Source organism: Triticum aestivum, chromosome 4B (genome assembly GCF_018294505.1).
Source record: "Triticum aestivum cultivar Chinese Spring chromosome 4B, IWGSC CS RefSeq v2.1, whole genome shotgun sequence".
NCBI lineage: Eukaryota > Viridiplantae > Streptophyta > Magnoliopsida > Poales > Poaceae > Triticum > Triticum aestivum.
In genome coordinates, this window is record NC_057804.1 from 2,193,194 (window position 1) to 2,214,864 (window position 21,671).

A 21,671-nucleotide genomic window follows, 5' to 3' on the forward strand; every position below is an offset into this window, starting at 1 on the left:
CTTCATCTAGATTCGTGGACGGCTCTTATTGCGCACCACCTGTTTGTTTGAATGCCCAGCCCATGTTCTCGGTCAACCCAAGGATGATAAATAGCGCACCAAATTCTAGTGCTCCGTTCTTTGGAATTTTCTGTACTCCCACATTCAATATACCTCATAATTTCATTCTCAATATACCTTATTAATTATTCTAAGGTACCTCAATACAAATTTTATGAAAAATATCACCAAGGTCCATAGTTTACGTAATATACCATTTGTGCATACAAAATAACAATTTATGTGTGTATAAAATAAAATACATGCACCCAATTTTTTTTACAAAACTCACTTTAAGGTATCTAGTAATAATTAATAAGGTATATTAAAAATAATAATGAGGCATAGTGGCATCATCTGTGTGGTATATGAAGAGCGAGAGTACATACTCCCAGGAGTACACATGAGTTTTCATATGTTTACACAAGACATGGGATACAAGGACATAAAATATAGCCTAATAGGACTCCCAGACTTAATGCTAATACTCCTTACAGTCCAGGCCGTCCATACACACTTGGAGTCATTTTTTATTTGCTTCGAGTCATAAACATGATGGCATCATAACACAAATAAAATCCGAGGTTAAGAAATCATGGTTGCTGTCGCTTTTTCCATTCTTGAATTGCAAAGCGGAGGGCGTTGTTTGGTATCAACTCATGGTTCGCGAAGCTGACGCGGGCCACGGGGGACATTTTGTTCCCCATTTTAAACCAGCGCTTGATGGCCGCACCTTCGTACGTGTATCCATCGGCAGCAATGTGTGGATCCTTCATGATCTCCTGAAAAATATAATGGAGATGCAAGTTTATTACATCAAACTTGGAGTAGACATTAACTAATCTAGCTAGTGACTAAATTTTAAAGGTTGTAGGTGATTACTCAGGAAAACTTAAGATAACCATTTTTTTAAAGAGAGAGAAACATAAGATATTCATTTCTTTGATTAGTTAACTGACCTGTGTTATTGGACATATGAGAAACTTTGGTGGCTTGCATTTATCGTCTGGGCAGTTCATCATAGCTTCGAAGACATCCCAGACCTCCTTTCCGAGATCAGGCCGCTCCTTTCGTTCATAACGACAACATCTCAGTGCTAGTTTTGCCAACTCTTTAGTGTACTTAGGTGGCCATTCCTCAGCAGAAGTATCGATTATGTCTTCAACTTATCTTTTCTTAATGCTGCCTCCACGACATGTGGAAGGCCTAGGGGGCTCTTGCTAGTTAGCAATCTCATCAGCACTACTCCAAAGGAGTAGACGTCATATTAGTGCCGTGAGCTCCCCTGAGGCAATATATGCTGGATCCATGTATCCCATTGTGCCCTTGAGTTGGTTTGTTCGGTGGTAAGGGGTGATAGTGGTGTTTGTGACATTCAAGGGGAGAGAGATCCCAAAGTCTGCCAGTTTGCAAACAAAGTTGGCGTCGAGAAGGACATTGTCAGGCTTGAGATCACCATGTGCGATGCCTTTTGGTTTGTTGGAGTGGAGAAAGATAAGTCCCGTGCAGATGTCTGCAGCAATTCTGACGTGCATTCGCCATGAGAGTGCCTCTCTTCGGTTCTCGCGCTGCAGACAGTCCTCTAGGCTTCCATTTGACAAGAACTCGAAGACCAACACTCTGGCCTCCCTGCACGCTCCTATCAGAGTGACAAGGTTCGGATGCCTCATCCCACAGAGTGTTTCTACCTGTAATTGATACACATGAGAGGAAAAATCACATATTTAGATGCACCATTTTACTAGTGTTTCCTTAGCTGGCAGCATGTCTACTCTTAGTAATATATATGATGTTTTTGCGGCATGCATTAAAAGAAAGGAATACTAAGAGTTACTAGTTAATTACCTCATCATTGAACTCTTGATCTCCTCTTGCACCTTCACTGTTCAGTTTCTTTATGGCTACAGTAGTATGACGGAGAAATCCCTTGTAGACGCTTCCACACCCACCTTCCCCTATCTTTTTGGAGGCGTCAAAGTTGTTTGTCGCTTCTTTTATTTCCGCGTAGCTGAAATCTGTTAAGACAATGGCACTAGTACTGGTAGAGCCAAATACAGATGCACCGCTACCGTTTGTTTGGCGCATCTCTTCAGCCTGCTTAACAACATGTTCTTTCTCGCGCTGTAGCTCTTCCATTAGGGAGTTTGCCTGCAGAAGCTCGTTCTCAAGTTCTGCTCGTTGCTCATTTGCTTTCTGTAGCTCATTGTATAAATGGAGGCGTTCCTTTTCGAGTCCAGCCTTTTCTCTGGTTAGTCTTTCCTCTAGCTCATTTTTCTCTCTGTGGAGTGAATTCTCCTGTGCTTTGGACTGCAAGAAAACAATTGGCTTAGTTGAGAGACAGGTGCACCATCTAACATACACAATTTCCATGTGTTTACACAAGAAAAGTTGGGAAAATACAATAACATATTAGGCATCAATAATGGATGGTTGAAGGCATGTGGCAATTACAAATAGCATACCATCATAGGATTTTCAAACAGACCCCTTGCTGTTTTGTGCTGATCCTCAATTGCTTCTCTTTTTGAGCACTCATGATCATCAAGGAGTAGCTGTAGTTGCCCGAACACTTCTCGTTGCACGGCGGTTTCTATCTGTAATACACATGTTTGCTTTGAATTCAATAGGTATGCCAGCATCATCCAATAAGTATTACAACTACGACAAAAAACGAAAGACCTTAGTTGGTAAAATAAAATCTAGATGATAGAGCAATAGCAGCAGGATTTTAAGTTATTAAAAGGTGGAATCCTGTACACCTACTCGATCCCCACTAACTCTAATTCTCTCAACACGCAACTATGCCATCTCACCATGCCACCATGCATGCAGAAGACCCACATTACCATGCACCATGCATACTACTTATATTCAATAAATATTCTACAACTATACAACAATCAAATACTCCCTTTGTAAACAAATATAAGACGTGATCTAAAATGTCTTATACTCCCTCCATTTTTATATACAAGACTACAAACTCATATTACAGGTACCAAAGGTAAAATTTAATGCATAATTTGCAAGGCAACTTTTCTTTTCGTTTACTGTGATCATTAATACGCAACATGCATGCAAGAAAACTGAGTGGAGGAAGCGGCTAATGTCATTATGATGGCATGCATGCAAGTATTAAACAGGTTGCTAGTATGAGAAAATACCATTAATTCTTTTCTCGATTACTGTTGGTGGCCTTGTATAGATGCAAAACATATATTCCATAGTGGCCTTGTATAAGTAAATGGAGGGAGTATTTCTTTACAGAGGGAGTACAATATTATATGTATTTTAGTTTCAATTTTCAAATTGTTAATCCGCATACCAATCTTTCATACAACCAAATCTCTTGAAATAATTGCATACAACCAATTCACACGCGTTGCCATGCGAGGTATCATCTCTAGTGTTTACATAGTGCTAGCTAGTGGAAAGTGTTAGATACACTACTGGTTGAATGTGACTACAGCCATGAACGCATTCTATTGTTGACTTCCGTAGTTAAGTAGAACACATTCTATTGTTGACTTCTGTTGTTCAGTGGAGTACATGAAGTATTAAACTACCTTACTATAATTTGAAGAAAGTGTCACATCTCCGATGTTCACACAAGCACGTGGCCTATATTGCATACTCATTTTTAACCACATAGTACTCCATCCAAACCATATTAATTGTCAACTAAATCAGCAACAATTAATATGGATCGGATGGAGTACTTGATTTCACATTAATAGTTTTTTTGGATAATGGACGAGCATTTCTCGCTATAAATTTACGACAATTGAAATGAACAAGCTGTGGCTATGCTTAGATGATAACTCTGCTCAGTCCAAAATGACTTACCATAGAGTGTTGATGTTCTTTAGAGCTTGCAACTGAAACAGGTACAATTGAACCATTCATATTATCCAAATCCTTTAGAACTGGTGAAGATCCTCGAAAGATTTACTGGCGGGAATTCGGGGAGAAACCTGTTGATGTCGTTGTATGAATTGACCGGCCCCTTGCACCTAGTATGGTCTCCGTGCTGTCTGTTATCGATGCTGACAAGGGATATGTATAGCTAACTGGCTGCTTGGACTCTTGTTGAAGGGCTTTTTGATCTGTGGAACCGAAGAAACCTGTACGCCCTAGTGATAGTGATTGGGATCTTGTAGGGAACTCGGATCGGTCTGAATCAGTGCTTGTGTAGCCGCTTTGCGGTGACTCTACTTTTATCAAACGCTGAGTGGCCTCTCTGAAAATGATGAACCGTTGTTTTGTCAGCTGGAAATAACTTTGGGTAGTCAATCGAGCTCAAATTTGCAGATTTTTTCTTTGAGAAACTAAATTCACAGATTCTATGTAGCAATTTTTTTATGTCGAGCCGAGGGCTGCAATGCATGCATGGCCGGCCATACCTAGAGCAAGCAAGCGTCTCGTTGCATATGTAGAAGATCTGGCAATATGGTTTGGCTTGTTGATGCACAATAGCTGCAACTTTTGAGTTTAGTGCTTTGTTCTTCCTGTCCACATGAAAGATTTCACGATCAACATATACAACTCTCTTTTGAAATAGGCTTTCGCCCCGGTTTATAAATAAAGCAACCATCCATACAATCAACATACATAACTCAGGCCATACTAATTGTGAGTGTATTGTGTGTCATTTGCTAACTAAATAATACCAGACAAGGAAGACATATTAAATGGAGTATTTGCTAACTAAGTAATACTGATTGTGAGTGTATTGTGTGTTATACTAAGTAAAGCCATACTAATTAGTAAATCCATATTATGTACTAGTCGTGTTTTGTTATTGGGAGTGTATTGTGATTAATTGTCATTTGCTAACTAAGTAATACTAGACAAGGAAGACAAATTCTGGATTATGTGTCAACTTACAAAAGGGCCGCGTTTTAATACCGATTAATGGGTTGTGCATCCTAGCTGTTTTATCGCCGCTTGTTTACAATAGCGGAGACATTAATTCACGTACATGAAATAAGAAATTTACATATAATTACACAAGTGCTTTGCCCTATATATATATTTGTGCACAGAAACAAGCACAGTCCGCGGTGTGTGTGTTTATCGATGAAACCTCATTACGAAGGTGTATTTGGTCTGGACGTCAGGCGAGAAGGAGGATGTTCCCATGACAAGGTTTGTGATGTGATTCTGTTCGATGAGCTTGACGATGCCATTTGCAGTACTGTTCTTGGTCACCAGCGTTTCGGCTTGCATCTGTAAAGAATAAAGTTTTTTTCTTCTTCTGAATCGACAAGTAGTGAATAAAATACATGCATCATGATTTTCAGAATGGAATTGGCCAGTTTTTAGCTGAGCAGACCTTGAGAGAATCTCTGCAGAAGTCGAGGTAGTGGTTCAAAAGTGTGTTCATCTCCTCCTCCTCATCCTTCCGGTATGCCTTGAGCTCCTTCTCCTGGAGCTGGCTTGCATCGACCATGCGAAATCCTGCGACACAAGAATTTGATCAGCATAGATAGATAGATAGATATAGACAGAAAAATAGATAGATAGATTGATAAATATATAGAGAGACAGACAGACAGATAGATAGATACAGATGGATATATTGTAGTACTCCTTCCATTCCACAATGTAGTGCTATAGATTTTTGTGAAAGTCAAACTTTGCCAACTTTGACCAAGGGTATAGAGAAAACTGTCTACATCTACAATACCAAACATGTACATTCTAAAAATATAACTCACAATGTATCCAATGATGTGCATTTGGTATTCTAGATGTACCTACTTTTCTCTGTAAACATGGTCAAATTAAGTTTGTACTGTTTGACTTTTGTAAAAATCTATAGGCACTACATTATGGAATGGAGGGAGTACTAATTAAGCAAGTGTCTGAAGACAGAAGCAACAACAATATAAGTACGTAGTGTGGAGAAGGAAATCATTTTATTGTGTATCTTCATTACTTTGTGAAGAGAGTTTGGAGCTTAATTTTACCGGTCATGATTCTGTGGGCGGGCTGGTGGACGTGCAGCAAGACAAGCTTGTCATCGCAGGCGAGGAGGTTCCGAGCGGCCCAGAGGAGGTTGGACCTGCCATCCTCTTCGTCCTTCCCGACGGCCACATACAGCTTTCCTCCTCTTCCTCCTCCGTTACTGCCTCCGCCGCCATCCACCTCGCCCTTCACTAGGGCCACATACAGCCCCTCTCCTCGGCCGTCACCCTCCAAGATGGTGGTGGCCTCCTTGTCTCTGGCATCGGCATCGAGGCTAGCCCTCCCGGAAGCCGGGCGCCGGGAGTATCTGATCTTGGCCAAGTGGGATTCTTTCTTTCCTTTGGTTGGCCTCGGAAGCACCGTAGCTGTACATGTCGCACCCGACCGATTTGTGGTTGCAGGATGCTCCTCTGGCGCACCATTTGGCCACCGATTACCCCGGGTAATAAAGCCGCTGCTCCTTCGCAAAAAGGAAAGGAAAAAGAAAGTAGCCGTTGGCTTCTCAAGTTTGTTTCTAGGGAAACGGCAGGACTCTGCTTCTTGATTAGAATGGAGTCTGCGCAGAATGGCTTTTTGTAATTTGCCTAAACCAGGCGTGCCGTTGGATTGGTTGCAGAAAACAATCCCAACAAACCCTCCATGCATATGCATGCATAAAGTGTTGGGTACCTTGGCCGTTTGAGCTATTTCAGTGTGCGTCGCGTGTGTTTTCTCTACACAATTCATACCAATGGCCACCTGGCAGGCAGGTTATACCTGCAACGCGTATCCACTCCCAGGGCCCCAATCTGCGTTTTTTTTACTTCCTCAATATAATACAGTATCACAAAAGTTATACCGACATAAAATATAACATATGAAGTTTCTAATGGTGTATTCTTTTTGAGATGTAACTTCTGCTGCAATTTATGTTGCCGCTAAATCTCTTCTCCGGCGATTTTAATCAGTGCCGGGAACACAACTCCACCGCCACCGGAAACGAATCACCTTGGCAGCGCGTACGTACGATCTCTAGCTTCTAAGCAAGCCGGAACTAGCAGCTACAGCTTTCCAAGCAAAGTTGATCAAACTGCCTCTCCGCCGTATCCTTAAAAAAACTTCCGTTTAGAGGGTCGAGGCAAAAACAGCCCTCCATCAGCTTCCGTATATTCAATTCTTTTTACGGAATTCCATACATTTTTTGAAACTTTCTCCATGTCCGTATATTTTGGCGGACTGGAGATCCGCCTGAAATTTCACGGAAGAAGACCCTCGCAAAGCTAGTCGCCATGCCAGGCCACCTCCGCACCGCCGAGCCTCCGCTACCGCGTTGTCGGGCCGCCCCGCCCCGCCTCACAGCAAACGCGCTCATACCTGTTGAGTAAATAGGCAATTTCTCGATTAAATTAATCCACGAGTAAATCACTAGCATGGCATTGACTAAGTTGATGACGTACTGACTTTGATCTAAACATGCACGTACTAAGCAAACAGTAGACAAATCTACACATACTGCTAGTACTGCTAATATGAAAATAATCAGGAGCGGGATAAACGAGTTATACCCTTAGGCCATGCAGAGGCCGCGGCTTGGTGGCAGCAGCGGCGTCCTCGGCGGCCTTCTTGTCAAGCGGGATAAACTGATGATGAAGGCGACTCGAACGTAGAGAAAGTAGACGATCGGAAACGAGCAGTCGCGTAATCGCTGCCCAAAAATCTATTCGCCCCTCACCCCGTACAGGAACCAGAAGGGCGTGGTTTCGGAGACGCTCGGCTCATTCCTGCAACCCGCGTCGTGGCGTGGCGTGGCGAGGCGAGGCGAGGCGAGGCGAGGCGAGGCGAGGCGGGCGGCGGAGGAGGAGCGCGCGAGGGCCTCTTCTCTTCTCAAGCTCCAATAGCATGTAGAAGAGCCACCCTTATAAACCATTCCAACTTTCCTTCCACTAGCATGGTGGGACTAAACTTCCCACCACCTTGTTATGCCACCTACATGGACCCTTAGAGATCAAATCTGAAATTGTCATATGGGCTCTAGGCCCATCTCACATTTCAACAATACCCACACGCATAGCCGCGCACACGCACACGCACTCGCACAGGCGCTTGGGTCCTGTCGTGCTCTACCATGGGCGCCTGGTGTGCATGCCTGAACTGATCAAAAGGTCTTGCGTATCTTTCGGAATTACTTCGCGGCCAAGAGGAACATTGTTCCTGGTGAAAAGAAAGCAGAGTGGGAGGGAAACAGCGTTCCTAGTGAAAATCCATCCTAAATTCTATTGTTTTCTTTTCTGATGTTGCGAGATGCTGCTCTCATCGCCGATGACCGACTGCTGCTCCACCTCCTACACTCCTACTTGCCTTGTCGTGCCACCAATGAACAGATCCTATCTTTACTTAGAACTCATCAGAAAACCATTTTTGTTGTGGTCATTGTTAACCTACAAGTTTATATACGCTATGTGTCGTGGTTATTTCACTGAAAATACATTTTGGATTGACTGTGTATGGAGGAGCGTAGTGACTATCGAAAGATGTAGGTGGGAGTACGCATCAGGAATTATAGGTTCAAGCCGTCGGCTCTGGAGGTAAAATTTTAATCTTGTGTGGTGTTCTTTCTCTTGCACGTAAGGCTTACAATGATGTTCAACGCTGAGCCTGTGCACCTCTTCCCATCTTATATAAAGTGCGTCAGGAGGGTTCGATGATGGGCTGGTATTAATGCGGGTAATAGTGGCCCATGAACGTCCGACTGTTTTCGGCGTAACAAAGAAATAGCAGTTGTAGTTAACAAGCAATATAGTCGTTGGGTAACACCCGCGTTTAATGCGTGGTGAAAATCGTCGACTGGTCGTTTGTCGTTTGGCGACGCCTCTGAATGGCCTTGGATGCGCTCTGTATTACAAACGATGTCTGGCACAACGCAAGCCAGCTTGCGGGAGGCCAGTAAGCTGGTTTTGGTTTTTTTACTAAATAGTTTAGATTGCTTACCACATGTGTCACATGGCTAGGAGCAAGAAAACTACAAGCCAAGATGAGATCGCCGCATGTGGCTGCATCAATGCTTGGTCTGTGCGGCGTTGGAGACACCTCATCGCCATGTCAAGCTCGTCTACTAGGATTGGAATTGACTGGGCATGCAACGTTCGGCAGCCATGTGGATCCACTTGCTCTGAAAACAGATCCACCAATGTCTATAATTTCGGACAGGTATGATAAATACCTCGGATTTTCTTGGTTAATCAACCGCAACCAATTGTTTTGTTGATGACATGCTAGTTGTCATGCTTTCATCAGGTAAAATTTCAGCCTGAATATCGTCAAGATAGCAGTATAATTCCCCCAAGAGCAACTTACTTATTTCAGCCTTGATTTTTTTGGGTCCTAACTCTCTCCTAGTAGAACCCGGTCTATATTATTGGTTTTTCATGTAGGTAATGGAACCTACCTGAAATTCACAGACCATCCGTACACACCTCAAATTATTTTGAACACAGACCTAATGTTAACCTGACAAGCATACAAGTTGGATTTATGTCTTGGTCTAGAAGAATCAATAATTGCTCTGCATCTTCAACCCATATATTGAGCTAGGTGTTCTCCCTAAGCCGGCATACATATGTTTGATACAAATATAGCTATTGGATACACTTTTAAGTGTCTATTGGTAACAGTCACATAAAACCTATAATTATTGTTATTGGTTGCTTACTTATGGGCCATGGGTTCTAGTTTTGAACCGGGCCACCGAAATCTCAAGACCGGCCCTGGTCATCGTGGGCCTCCCCGGTGGGCATTCTCTTGTCACTATGCTCCTTAGTCTGCTTTGGAAGTTGAAGCGAGCGAACATGGGAGGTTAATGACTTAGCCCACGCAGTTCCCACCAACCTGGTAGTACCTATTATCTCTTATAAAATGGCAGCATACGGAGCCAGTATCTACGACAAGGATCCAACATTCATAGCTAATTTCTGATGTAACCAACCCCATCATTATAAGCCGCCTATGCTCAACCATCCAACTTGTAGTTTATCCGATTGCTGATCCATTTTGTTTTTTTAGAGACCGTGCCGATCTGCTGTAACCCCTAGCTTCGCAGAAGCCAACGATAGGGGTGTTTTAATGGGTGTACACATTACTTTTTAATTCAACTTGAATACCCACCATGGCAGTTCATTCCAATTCCCAATCACATATAACTCAAAGTATGTGCATAATTCATCATTTGTGGTCCTAAACAATCAGAAAATGGTAGCTTCTAATTAAGAAGGCACAGTAAAAAGTTGTCTGTACACACTTAATATAAGAGATTTGTTTCACATCATAACTCATGGCATCATATCAATAAAATGGAAGGTTAAAATGTCATGGTTGTTGTCGCTTTTGCCATTCTTGAATTGCAAAACGAAGGGCATTGTTTGGTATCAACTCATGGTGTGCGAAGTTGACATAGGCCATGGGGGAAATTTTGTTCCCCATTTGAAACCAGTCCTTTATGGCATCGCCTTCATATGTGAATCCATCGGCAGCAATGTGTGGATCCCTCATGATCTCCTGAAAATATTATGTAAGAATGCAAGGTTATATCAAACTAATTTGGTGACTGAATTGGAAAGTTTGCAAGTGCTTAATTGGGCGAGAGAAAAGTGTGGCTGCTCCCGGGTGTAGGTGCACCCAGGTGAATAGTAAATTTGAAAAAAAAAATTAAGAAAACAATAACAAAAAAAATATGAAATTTCAGGAAATCAAACATTTTGCTGCTCAAAAGTGCATAAAATTTCTACACTGATTTTGTTTCAGCCACAAATAAAATGAGGAGCCCTCACCAAAAAATCAAAACAGAATTACTGCTCAAAAGTGCATAAAACTTTCTACACTGATTTTGTTTTTTTGGGTGAAGGTCCTTCCAATATTTTTTGTGGCTGAAACTTTGCAAGACCATCAAATGTTTGATCATTTTTCATGGCCTGAAATTTCAGATTTTTTAAATTTTGTTTTGTATTTTTTATTTGGAATTTCATGTTCATGGGGGTGTAGGTGCACCCGGGAGTAAAAAATCCACTCTGGGTGGGAAAAGTACGTAACTGTTGGTGCGACTGGCATCACATGATTCTGGTGTTTCATTTCATTGTTTAGATAACGGACCTGTGTCATCGGACAGATGAAAAACGTTGGTGGCCCACATTTTTGGTCTTGACAGTTCATTATAGCTTGCAAGACACCCCAGACCTCCTTTGCAAGATTGGGCCGCTCCTTTCGTTCTAACCGGCAACAACGCAGTGCTAGTCTTGCCAACTCTTCAGCACACTCAAGTGGCCATTCCCCAGCTGAAGTATCAATTAGATCTTGCAACGTGCCTTCTCTAATGGCTGCCTCAACAACATGTGGAAGGCCTAGGGGGCTCTTATTAGTTAGCAATCGCATTAACACTACTCCATAAGAGTAGACGTCATACTGTGCTGTGAGCTCCCCTGAGGCAATGTATACCGGGTCCATGTATCCCATTGTGCCCTTGATTTGGTTTGTTCGGTGATACGGGGTGATAGTGGTGTTTGTTACATTCAAGTGATGAGAGATCCCAAAATCTGCCAGTTTGCAAACAAAGCTCGCGTCGAGAAGGACATTGTCAGGCTTGAGATCACCATGTGCAATGCCTTTTGGTTTGTTGGAGTGGAGAAAGATAAGTCCCGTGCAGATGTCGGCAGCGATTTTGATGCGCGTTCTCCATGAGAGTGTCTCTCTTTGGTCCGCGCACTGCAAACAATCCTCTAGGCTTCCGTTTGACAAGAATTCAAAGATCAACGCTTTGGCCTCCGTGCACACTCCTATGAGGGTCACAAGGTTTGGATGCCTCATCCTACAGAGTGTTTCTACCTGTAATATATTGGAAAGTCACATATTTAGATGCACCATTTAACTTGTTTTCATCTGACAACACATCTTACTCTTAATGATGAAAAATACCTCGTCATTAAACTCTTTATCTCCTGTTGCGTCTTCACGGTTGAATTTCTTTATGGCTACGGTAGTATGTCGTAGAAATCCCTTGTAGACGGTTGCACACCCACCGACCCCAATCTTTTTGGAGTCATCAAAGTTGTCCGTCGCTTCATTTATCTCTGTGTAGGTGAACTCTGTTAAGGCAACATCACTAGTAGGGCCAAATACACGGTTCTCCAGTTCTGCTCTTTGCTCATTTGCCTTTTGCAGCTCTTTGCATATATAGAGGTGTTCTTTTCTGAGTCCAGTGTTTTCTCTAGTCAGTCTATCCTCTAGCTCTTTTTTTTCTTTGCGGAGTGCGTTCTCCCGTGCTTTGAACTGCAACAAAAAGTTTGCTTCTGCACTAGGGCAACATAAATGCTATGTGTTTAGAGAAGAGAGTTGGGAAAATACGGTAGATTGGGCATCAACAATGGATATAGCTAAAGCCATGTGAAAGTTTCAAATAACATACCATCATAGAAGCTTCAAACAGATTCCTCACGGCTTCCTGCCGGCCCTCGGATGCTTCTTTTTTCGAGCACTCCGGACTCGGTGTAGTTGCTCAAACACATCAAGCTGCACACCAGTTTCTACCTATAAAACATTATGTTCTCTTTGAATTCTAGGTATTAAAACTAAGAGGAAAACAACATGCCTTGGTTGGTCGACCAAAATTTAGATGTTAGAGCAATATCAGTAAGTTTTCACAAAATGGAATTTTCCACAGTGCTGGTGGCAAACATTAGATACGCTACTGGTTGAAGGTGACTACAAAGATGAACACATTTTGTTGTCAGACATTTTTCACTACACTTGTACATCTTGAATCGCAGTTCTAACATTAAATGCAACATACATGTCATTTGCCTTTCTCTTTCGGTTACTGTCAGTGGAATACATGAATGAAAACTGCCAATAACATTACAAACCTATGGTGCATATTCATATTTAAAAACATAGTACTTGATTTCCTAACAGTTTTTTGTTTTAGATAATGGAAGAATAGTTCTCCTATAGTGTCTGTAACCATATGTAGGGTACACACAGTCATGAAATTACTGTACCCTCTACACACATCCATAAGATTATTATGATTCAGTAGAGAACTCTGCTCAGTCCAATTAATGTGGCTTACCATTGAGTGTTGATGTTCTTTAGAGCTTGCAATTGAAACATGCACTGGTAAACTATTCATAGTATTTAAATCCTGCAGAGCCAATGAGGATCCTCCAGTGCTTTGCTGGCTGGAATTTAGGGAAAAACCTGTTAGTGTCATATCAATCGACCGCTGCATTGCATCTGATATGTTTTCTGTGCTGTCTGTTGTCGATCCTAACAAGGGATATGTATAGCTAACTGGCTGCTTGGACCGTCGTTGATGGGCTTGTTGATCTGTGGAGCCTAAGAACCCTGGACGATACCCTGGTGATAGTAATTGGCATCTTTTAGGGAACTCGGGTCGCCAAGCAGTGCCGGTGCAGTTGCTTGGGGGTGACTACTTTTGTAGAAAGCTGAGTGGCCTCCCTAAAAAATGATGAACCATGGCACATAAACATTGTTTTGTCAGCTATAAACTTAGGGTAGTCGCTCAAGCTGAAATTTGCAAATGTTATGTAGTATTTATTTTATGTAATCTTGAGGGCTACACGCAGTCATACCTAGAACAAGCAAGAGTTCCGTTGCAAATATAGAAGATCTGGCAATATGGTTTAGCCTGTAGATGCACGATGGCTGCGACTTTTGATTTTGGTACTTTCCTCTTCCTGTTCATGAAAGATTCACAATCAACATAAATAACTCAGATTATTAATTGGAGTATTTGACTAGTACTTTAGAATTTAACTATTAACTATTTATACTGAGGGGGAGATGATAGTTAGTAAAGCCATACCGTTATTGACTTTAGACAGAGAGAGTTGACAACAGCAAAGACATACTAGTAGTTTGTTTTCTGGAATTTAATGTCAACTTGTGATTCTCATTTGCAACTTACAAAGGGCATTGTTTTAAGCCGAATTGTTAGTAGCTATCATGCTAATTATTTGTTGTTCCGCCTATTTCATCGCCGCTAGGTTGTTAGAATAGCAGCGACATTCAGAAGAAATAAGACTTTTACATATATAGTGATTTGACCTCGAGCATATAATTACATAACTAACGCAGTGCTTTGCTTTTGTGTATATACATCAACGGTGCACTCAGTGAATCCCCAGCAGAGCTAGGGCTCAGGCGCAGAATTAAGCTTTCTTAGAGCAACTCCAGCCGTTGGCCCCCCAGGGGGCTCTTAAAATCGCCGTCTGGGGGCGACCCGGTGCTTAAAATCGGCTTGGGGGCGATCGGGTTCCCAGCCGCCGCCCCCAGGGTCACCCCCAGACGCCCTTTTCTAAACATTCTTTAAAAAAAAATTGGCTAGAATTCGGCAAACATGACAAAGATTCGGCGAACATGGCATAAACTTCGGCGTTCAACGTTTTTTACATAGAAAACATGAAATTTACTAAAAAAACAAAGAGCCGCGACTACAGGCCGAAGAACTCGTTGAACGGGCGTAGTTGCCATCGTCGTCGCCGCCGTCGTCGTCCTTCTCCTTCTTCACGCCGCTGGACCCCTGCCGGGGTCGCCCAGGCGGACTGGATTGGACGGTGGCGGCGCATCGTCATCGTTGTCTTCAAGCATGACGATGCCCCCTTCGTCGCGTCCACGGCGGCGTGCGGCGATCTCCTCCAGGGTGCGGCGCTGTCGCTCCATCTCCAGCCGCGCCCAATCTTCCCACACCCACTTCATGGTTGCGTCGTCGTCGAGCCTCGCCATCGTCTTCACGTCGGTGAGCCCTGGCTCCGTCTTCACGGCGGTGAGCCCTGGCTCTGTCTTCGGCTTAACAAGGTGGGTAGGAGCGGAGGAGGAGGCACGCCCGCCCTCGTTGATGACAATGCCGACGCTACGGGTGCGTCGGCTGAGCAGCGTTTCCGCGGGCTCGGCCTTGACGCTGAAGAACGTCGGTGACCCAGAGGAGTGGAAGGAGGACCGGGAGGAGGAGGAAGAGAAGCCGGTCCTCCTCGGCATCCATTGGCCGCCACTCCAGAAGGGGATCGGGGTGGCTGGGTACGTCAGCGTCGGATCGTTGCCGCCCTCGAGGTACTCGAGGACGGCGTGGAGGGTGCGGCCGGGGGCGCCCCACCACAGGCGGCGGCCGTCACTGTTTTTTCTCCCCGCACCACCGGCGCGTTATTGGTGGTGGCCAGCCGCTCCTCCTGCTGGCGTTCGAAGTACGCCGCCCACGCCTCATGGTTGCCGGCGGCGTACTCCAGGAGGGCCGCTGCTCCTCCGATAGAGACGCCCGTGCACGCTCGATCTCGGCGTGGAAGTTGTTCGGGCGCGTGACATCGGGCATGGGGGGGGAGGGGGGATGCCGCCGGCGTTGAGCCTCCAGCGCCCGGGCGCGCGCATGTCGGGAGGCACGGGGTAGTTGGCTTCATGCAGGAGATGGGTTTCCCACTCGTGCACAGAGCGGCGACCGAAGCCATTGGCCGCCGCCATGTCACCGGGGAACCTTTCACCCATCGTCTACGGCGGCTGTGGGGAGGGAGAGGAAAGAGAGCTCGTCGGCGACGACTATGCACGGGGAGACAGAGGAGCTGCTGGCGGGTGTGTCCACCAGAGGGGAAGGTGCTACTTCATATAGCGGGGGGGGGCGTCATCGCGTGTACGTGTGGCGGGAGGGGGCGCCTCGCCTCACCGTGCCGCTCGTGAGGAATCAATGGAAGGTTGACCGGCGGCAACCTTGGCATTGATTCCCCGCGGGAAACCGCGGCGATGTGAGGACGACGAGACGCGAGGGTCACTAACTCGGCGGGCCCGCCGTTCTTTCGTGCCAAAAATGATTGCCCCGGCGCCCCCAGTGCGCCGGGTTCGGCATGGGTCCGCCGGTGCCAGTTTCGGGCCTAACAGGCAAAAATGGGCTCCTGGGGGCACGAATGGGCCGTTTCTTGGGCGCCGGGGCCGAAAAGGGGCCTGGGGGGGCTGTTGGGGGCGCGGCTGGAGATGCTCTTACCTTGGACTTCTATCCTTCGAGAAGGTTAAGCCAAGCCAGCGTGCACGCCTCACAGGTATCAGGCTTGGAGACGTCAACTCAAATTTTTTCCATGCCAAGGTGAATGGGCGCCGGCGGAAAAACTACATTCAAACGCTTCACACGGACCACAGGGTTCCCATCTCGGCCGAAGATAAGGAACAAGTGCTCCTTTCCCACTTCCAGGACCATCTGGGTACCCCCACGCCCCGGAACTCGAGTTTAATTTGGGACAACCTGGAGATAACTTCGCATGATCTCTCAGAGCTAGATGCACCTTTCGATGATGATAAGATAAAAGACATGGTTTTTTTGCTGCCCTCCGTCAAAGCGCCTGGCCCGGATGGGTTTATTGGAGCCTTCTTCAAAGCATGCTGGGAGATCATTCAGAGTGACGTTGTTCAAGCAATCCTTCAACTTGCTAACCTCCATGGAGATGGTGCTTCTCTCATCAACTCGGCGAACATCATCTTACTCCCAAAGAAAGCGGATGCTCGTGTGGTCGGGGATTACAGACCAATCAGCCTCATTCATAGCCTATCCAAGATCTTCTCCAAGCTCCTTGCCAACAGACTGGCACCGATCCTGCCCACACTGGCCTCCAAATGCCAAAGCTCCTTCATGCAGAAGCGCTCCATCCACGACAACTTCTTGTATGTCCAGAATCTCATAAAGGGCCTGCATCATTGGAACATCCCGGGCCTCTTCCTCAAGCTTGACATTTTGAAAGCTTTCGACTTTGTTAATTGGGCCTTCCTGCTTTAGGTCATGCAACGCCTCGGTTTTGGGCAACGGTGGCGGGACTGGATCTGTCTCTCCTTGTCCTCTTCCTCATCAAGACTACTGCTTAACGGAAACCCCAGAAGGAAGTTCAGAATGCAAAGGGCCTCCGTTAGGGCGACCCAGTATCTCCAATGCTTTTCATCCTGGCCATTGACCCTCCTCAGCAGATCCTTCAGCTCACCTCCCGGCAAGGCATCCTCAAGCCCATTTGTGCAAGGACGGCCATATACAGGATTTCCCTTTACGCGACGATGCGGGCATTTTTGCGAACCTAGACAAGGATGAGCTTCGTGCGATTTCAGCAATTCTGAAGACCTTTCGGGAGGCAAGCGGCGTGATCACAAACTTGAGCAAGACTGAGGTCTTCCCGATCAGATGTGCCGGCATTGACCTCCAGGATGTGCTGTCTGTCTTTCCCGCCAAGATCGCCACCTTCCCGGGACGCTACTTGGGGCTCCCCCTTCATTATCGTCATCTTAGAGGGATTGATCGGCAACCCTTCATCAATAGGTTCGCAGGCAGACTTCCAGGATGGAAAGGAAAACTGCTCAACAAGCCTGGCAGGATCGCACTTGCACAGTCTTTCCTCATGGCCATGGCTACCTTCCACATCACCGCTCTCAACCTGCCAAAGGGGACTCTGAAAAAAATTGACAAAATCATTCGGGCCTTCATTTGGCAAAAAGAGGACCAATCTGAGACCTCGTGCGGACACTCCCTTGTTAACTGGAAGACCGTCTGCTGTCCGAGGCATTTGGGCGGTCTTGGGATCATGTACCTGGAGAGATTTAGCCGTGCCCTACGCCTCCGATGGACATGGTTGCAATGGACTGATACATAGAGGCCGTGGGTGGGATCGGGGTTACCCTGTGACCAAGCAGACATGAACCTCTTTCGCGCGTGCACCTCGATTGCGCTCGGCAATGGGCAAAGACCCTCTTCTGGCATGACAACTGGACCGGAGACGGCCCACTCAAGCTGCTAACTCCAGAGCTTTACAAGATTATCTCCAGAAAGAACAGATCGGTGCACAAAGAGCTAATTAACGAGAACTGGATCAGGGAGGTGGCCAAACTTCAGACCATTCAACAGCTGGGAGAATTCGTGTCTATCTGGAATCAGATCAATTAGATCACCCTCCTTCCTGCCCAGGAGGACAACATTCGCTGGAACTTAACCACCTCTGGGGCATACTCTGCTGCATCTACCTGCGGCGCACAATTCTTTGGCTCCTACTCACATTTCGACACAACCAAGGTCTGGTCCGCAAACACTGAGCACAAATGCAAGTTCTTTGCCTGGCTAGCTCTACACAGAAGAATCCTCACTATGGATATGCTGGCTGTGAGGGGATGGCCTCACGGCCCCAAGTGCCTGCTATGTCTTCAGCAGCCAGAAACGGCAACTCACCTCTGCAAGGACTGTCCCTTCACGGCTGTGGTCTGGAACCAGGTGAACACATGGACAAACGAAGGCGTTCCAGTCTCGGGCTTCCTCCCGGAGCCAGGAAACGTGTCTGACTGGTCGGACAAGACACTGAAATCACAATCCAAACAGGTGCGCAAGAGGCGCAGCGGGAGAATCATCTACACGCTATGGTCCATCTGGAAGGAGCGGAATAGGCGTGTGTTCACTGGACATCGGCTGACGTACCGCAAGGTGGCGGTACTTCCCTAGATGCAATTAATCAGCGTGACCTGGCGTTTGCTGGAAGCCTTCCAATCGCGGGCATTGGCTAAACTAGCTTCTAGATCAGTCTTTTGTGGTTTCTGCGACGTTCCCTAAAAACGCTTGCCCCTCTGTAAATTGCATCTTTTCGCCATCCTTTTTATAAGTAAAAGGCAGTGCTCCTGCCAGTTCCTCAAAAACAAAAAAGTGAACAATTTTGATTTGTGCGCGGTGCTTTGCTCTAGTGCATGTACATAAACGGTGCAGTCAGTGAACAATTTTGATGTGCGTGTTTAGATGAAACCTGGTTACGAAAGCTTTACGTATTTGGTCTAGACATACAGTGAGAAGGAAGATGTTCCCATGACAAAGTCTGTGATGTGATTCTGATCAATGAGCTTGACGATGCCGTCTGCAGGGCTGTTACTCTCGATCACCATTATTCCAGCTTGCGTCTATAAATTTGTCAAGAAAACAATTATGCATAAGATGAGATGAACTAGAATAGCAATCGTATATATATTCAGGATTTTCAGGATGGAATTGGTCTAGCTGACCTTGAGAGAAGATATACAGAAACCGAGGTACTGGTCTAAAAGTGTGTTCATCTCCTCCTTCTCAGACTTCCTATATACCTTGAGCTCCTTCTCCTGCAGCTGGCTTGCATCAACCTTGCGTAATCGAGGTGCTGGCAGTGAGTTGAATCAGCATATATAGTTAGATTATACTCATCAAGTAACTGGAAATTCTGAAACGGTGTGACAGACAAGTTTATTTTTTTCTCAATTCTGATTTTTTCCAGGAGGGACCGGAAAAAATGATCTCTGAAAAATCTTGGAATCTCCGAATTTTTCCAGCCGAAATTTTCAAATCAAATTCAAATTCAGAAATTTTTGAGGTGAAAATAAATCCTATTGAAAGCATACTACACATCAATAGTTCTCCGTTGTAACAGTGGTCAGCAAGCCCTCGACCCCTTGAGAAGTGTGCGGGTTCAAGTCACCGCTTTGACACCATGACCTACGTCGTGCGATAGATTGCCATCCCTACGTACATGTTTGTGATAATTATAAATCTGGACAAGATTTCTGATAACTGGACGGTTTTTGAGAATTCTGAACAAAAAGAAAACCTTCCCGCCAAATGACAGATTGGACGTGTGAAACAACCGCCACGTCGTCCGCGCGCCACGTGCCCCTAACTGAGCTGTCGGCAACATGACGCTTGTTGCAAGAGGCACAAGCATAACACAAACTACATGGCGGACAGTGCATAAAAAACAAAAAAACTTTTCGAAGGGCATTGTAACAAGTCTTGTGTTGCAAAGCGCTGAGCGCAGCACGAGGCTTGTTGCAAAAGCTCAACGAGTAGACCGGACAAAGAAAAAAAAAGTTTAAGAATTGGAACGAGGCTTCTGTTGCAAAGCGCGAGACGCAACACAAGGCTTGTTGCAAAGGGTCAGCGGCTTGCTTAGGGAAGGAATCAGACGCCTGTCCAAGGCTCCAACGAGCGGCAGCCCAGGCGGGCAATCCTCTAGGATTATCATCCATCCCAAACGTAAATGAAAACAACTACACAAGACTTCTCGTGCTTCGCTCAGCTGTACCCTTTTTGTAGAAATGATTCTCCGGGGAAGAAAAATAACATGCATGGGTCATGAGATGGGGAACAACCACAGAAGTTATTTGTGAAATGCTGATTGGAATAAGAAGAAACTCAGATTTGATGCGGATAAGAAACTACCCCTTTTTATTTTTACGGTTGCTATGAAAAATTATACACAAAAGAGGTAAAAGCGGGTCAAATAAGCACTAAAAGAGTCCGGCTTCGGTACCGTTGATTATATTATGATTATTAGAAAAAACAGGATGGCGTAGAATCTTATCCAATCTTGTCTTGTACTTCAACTTAGTCATTGTACTCCAATATATATGCCTAGGAGGCTCAAGCAATAAACATTCAACGGTTCCAACAATCCTTCTCTATCCCTCCTAACATGGTATCAGCCTAATCTAGATTCAAACCCTAGCCGACGCCGCTTCCTCATCGTGTCGCCCCCGAGGCGGTCGATCTTTATGATAGCAGCCGAGGGGCGTGCCGCCCGTACCTATGGTTCGTCAGCCGGTCAAGTTGATCGGCTGCCCTAGAGAGTCTTTTTGCTGATCACTTGGTCCGGGTTTTCTCTTGCACCCGTAGTCTTGATCGGCATTTCTTTTTGGTTTTTTGATCCGTAGATCAGTCTGCGTGGTCCGCCGCCCCGACGATCTACTACGCGCCTCTGCTCCAACCTCATCGGCGGCAACACCGGCCATCTTCAACAATGCAGTCTGGTGCGGCACATGGCGCTCGCGCCTGCCGTCCGCGTGCATCCGTCCTCTGGTGCAGCACGCGCCGCTCGCGCCTTCCGTCCACGCGCATCCATCCTCATGTTGTTCTGCACTTGTACAACGGCGTCTCCAGTGTGCGATTGGCCTCCATGTTCTGCACTTCAACTGGACTTATTTGTCTGGATGGCTGCAGGCTACATCCCGTGTTGCCTATTCGCAGCTGGTCGAACGCGTCTTTCACGTCCGGCCCCGCGACGCACGCCGCAGACCGTCCCATGAAGGTCCTCCGTGAGTATGCGTGCTGCTTCACCGATTGAGCAACGAGCTGCCGCTATGTCACCCTATCAGGACGCAGCGTCGCCGTCCTATGGTTCTTCCCACGGCTGCACTGACCCGCATGCTACTACTGCGTCGTCTCTTCTGGCTATAGTGCCATAGTCCGCAGTCCACTGCCTTCCCGAGGCCGTCCGCTCCAGGCTGTTTCTATGGCTGCACCGACTGGCTTACCTTTGGATTATTCTCCAGTCTGACTACATGCCCACGAAGCTCAAGCAATAAACATGCAACGATTACAACAATCCCTCCTTATCCCTTCTAACAAATAACCCCCCCCCCCCTCCAAACCTATAAACGTACGATAGGTCGCCCGCCATATACGTCGTACGGGGAGTAGCATCACACAACCGGAGCACACTACCTTTGTACTGGGCCTGGCACATTTAATATTCTTTCTTTTTTTACCCTAAGAAAAAAGGGGCATGAAGTAGGGTTCAAACTCCCAACCTCATGGTTTACTTCCATCTATTCTAACTAATTAGGAGAGCTCCCTTGTTATGTCTGGTTACATCACTTTTTCT

The 21,671-nt window shown here is 45.8% G+C and overlaps 1 protein-coding gene and 1 pseudogene across 1 annotated transcript; both read right to left on the reverse strand.

The window, feature by feature from the left end:
* Window positions 1-386: 386 nt before the first annotated feature.
* LOC123094129 (U-box domain-containing protein 70) lies at window positions 387-6,412 on the reverse strand. The gene is made up of 9 exons (XM_044516194.1): window positions 6,012-6,412; window positions 5,375-5,499; window positions 5,126-5,268; window positions 4,443-4,547; window positions 3,886-4,279; window positions 2,502-2,633; window positions 1,885-2,346; window positions 999-1,727; window positions 387-821 (listed from the first exon to the last, which is right to left on the reverse strand). Exons 5-8 carry the CDS (start codon window positions 3,943-3,945, stop codon window positions 1,302-1,304), a joined length of 1,080 nt encoding a protein of 359 aa, XP_044372129.1. The 5' UTR covers window positions 3,946-4,279; window positions 4,443-4,547; window positions 5,126-5,268; window positions 5,375-5,499; window positions 6,012-6,412; the 3' UTR covers window positions 387-821; window positions 999-1,301.
* A 3,938-nt stretch (window positions 6,413-10,350) lies between these two features.
* LOC123094094 (U-box domain-containing protein 33-like) lies at window positions 10,351-21,091 on the reverse strand (annotated as a pseudogene).
* Between the last annotated feature and the right edge of the window lie 580 nt (window positions 21,092-21,671).

Bases quoted from the DNA above. Each gene is read 5' to 3' on its own strand.
- LOC123094129 (XM_044516194.1), bottom strand. From the start codon at position 3,945: ATGAATGGTTCAATTGTACCTGTTTCAGTTGCAAGCTCTAAAGAACAT. The intron at 2,634-3,885 runs GTAAGTCATTTT...TGTGTATTACAG, and splicing joins AAGAACATCAACACTCTATG to ATAGAAACCGCCGTGCAACG. The intron at 1,728-1,884 runs GTAATTAACTAG...TATCAATTACAG, and splicing joins ATCAAGAGTTCAATGATGAG to GTAGAAACACTCTGTGGGAT.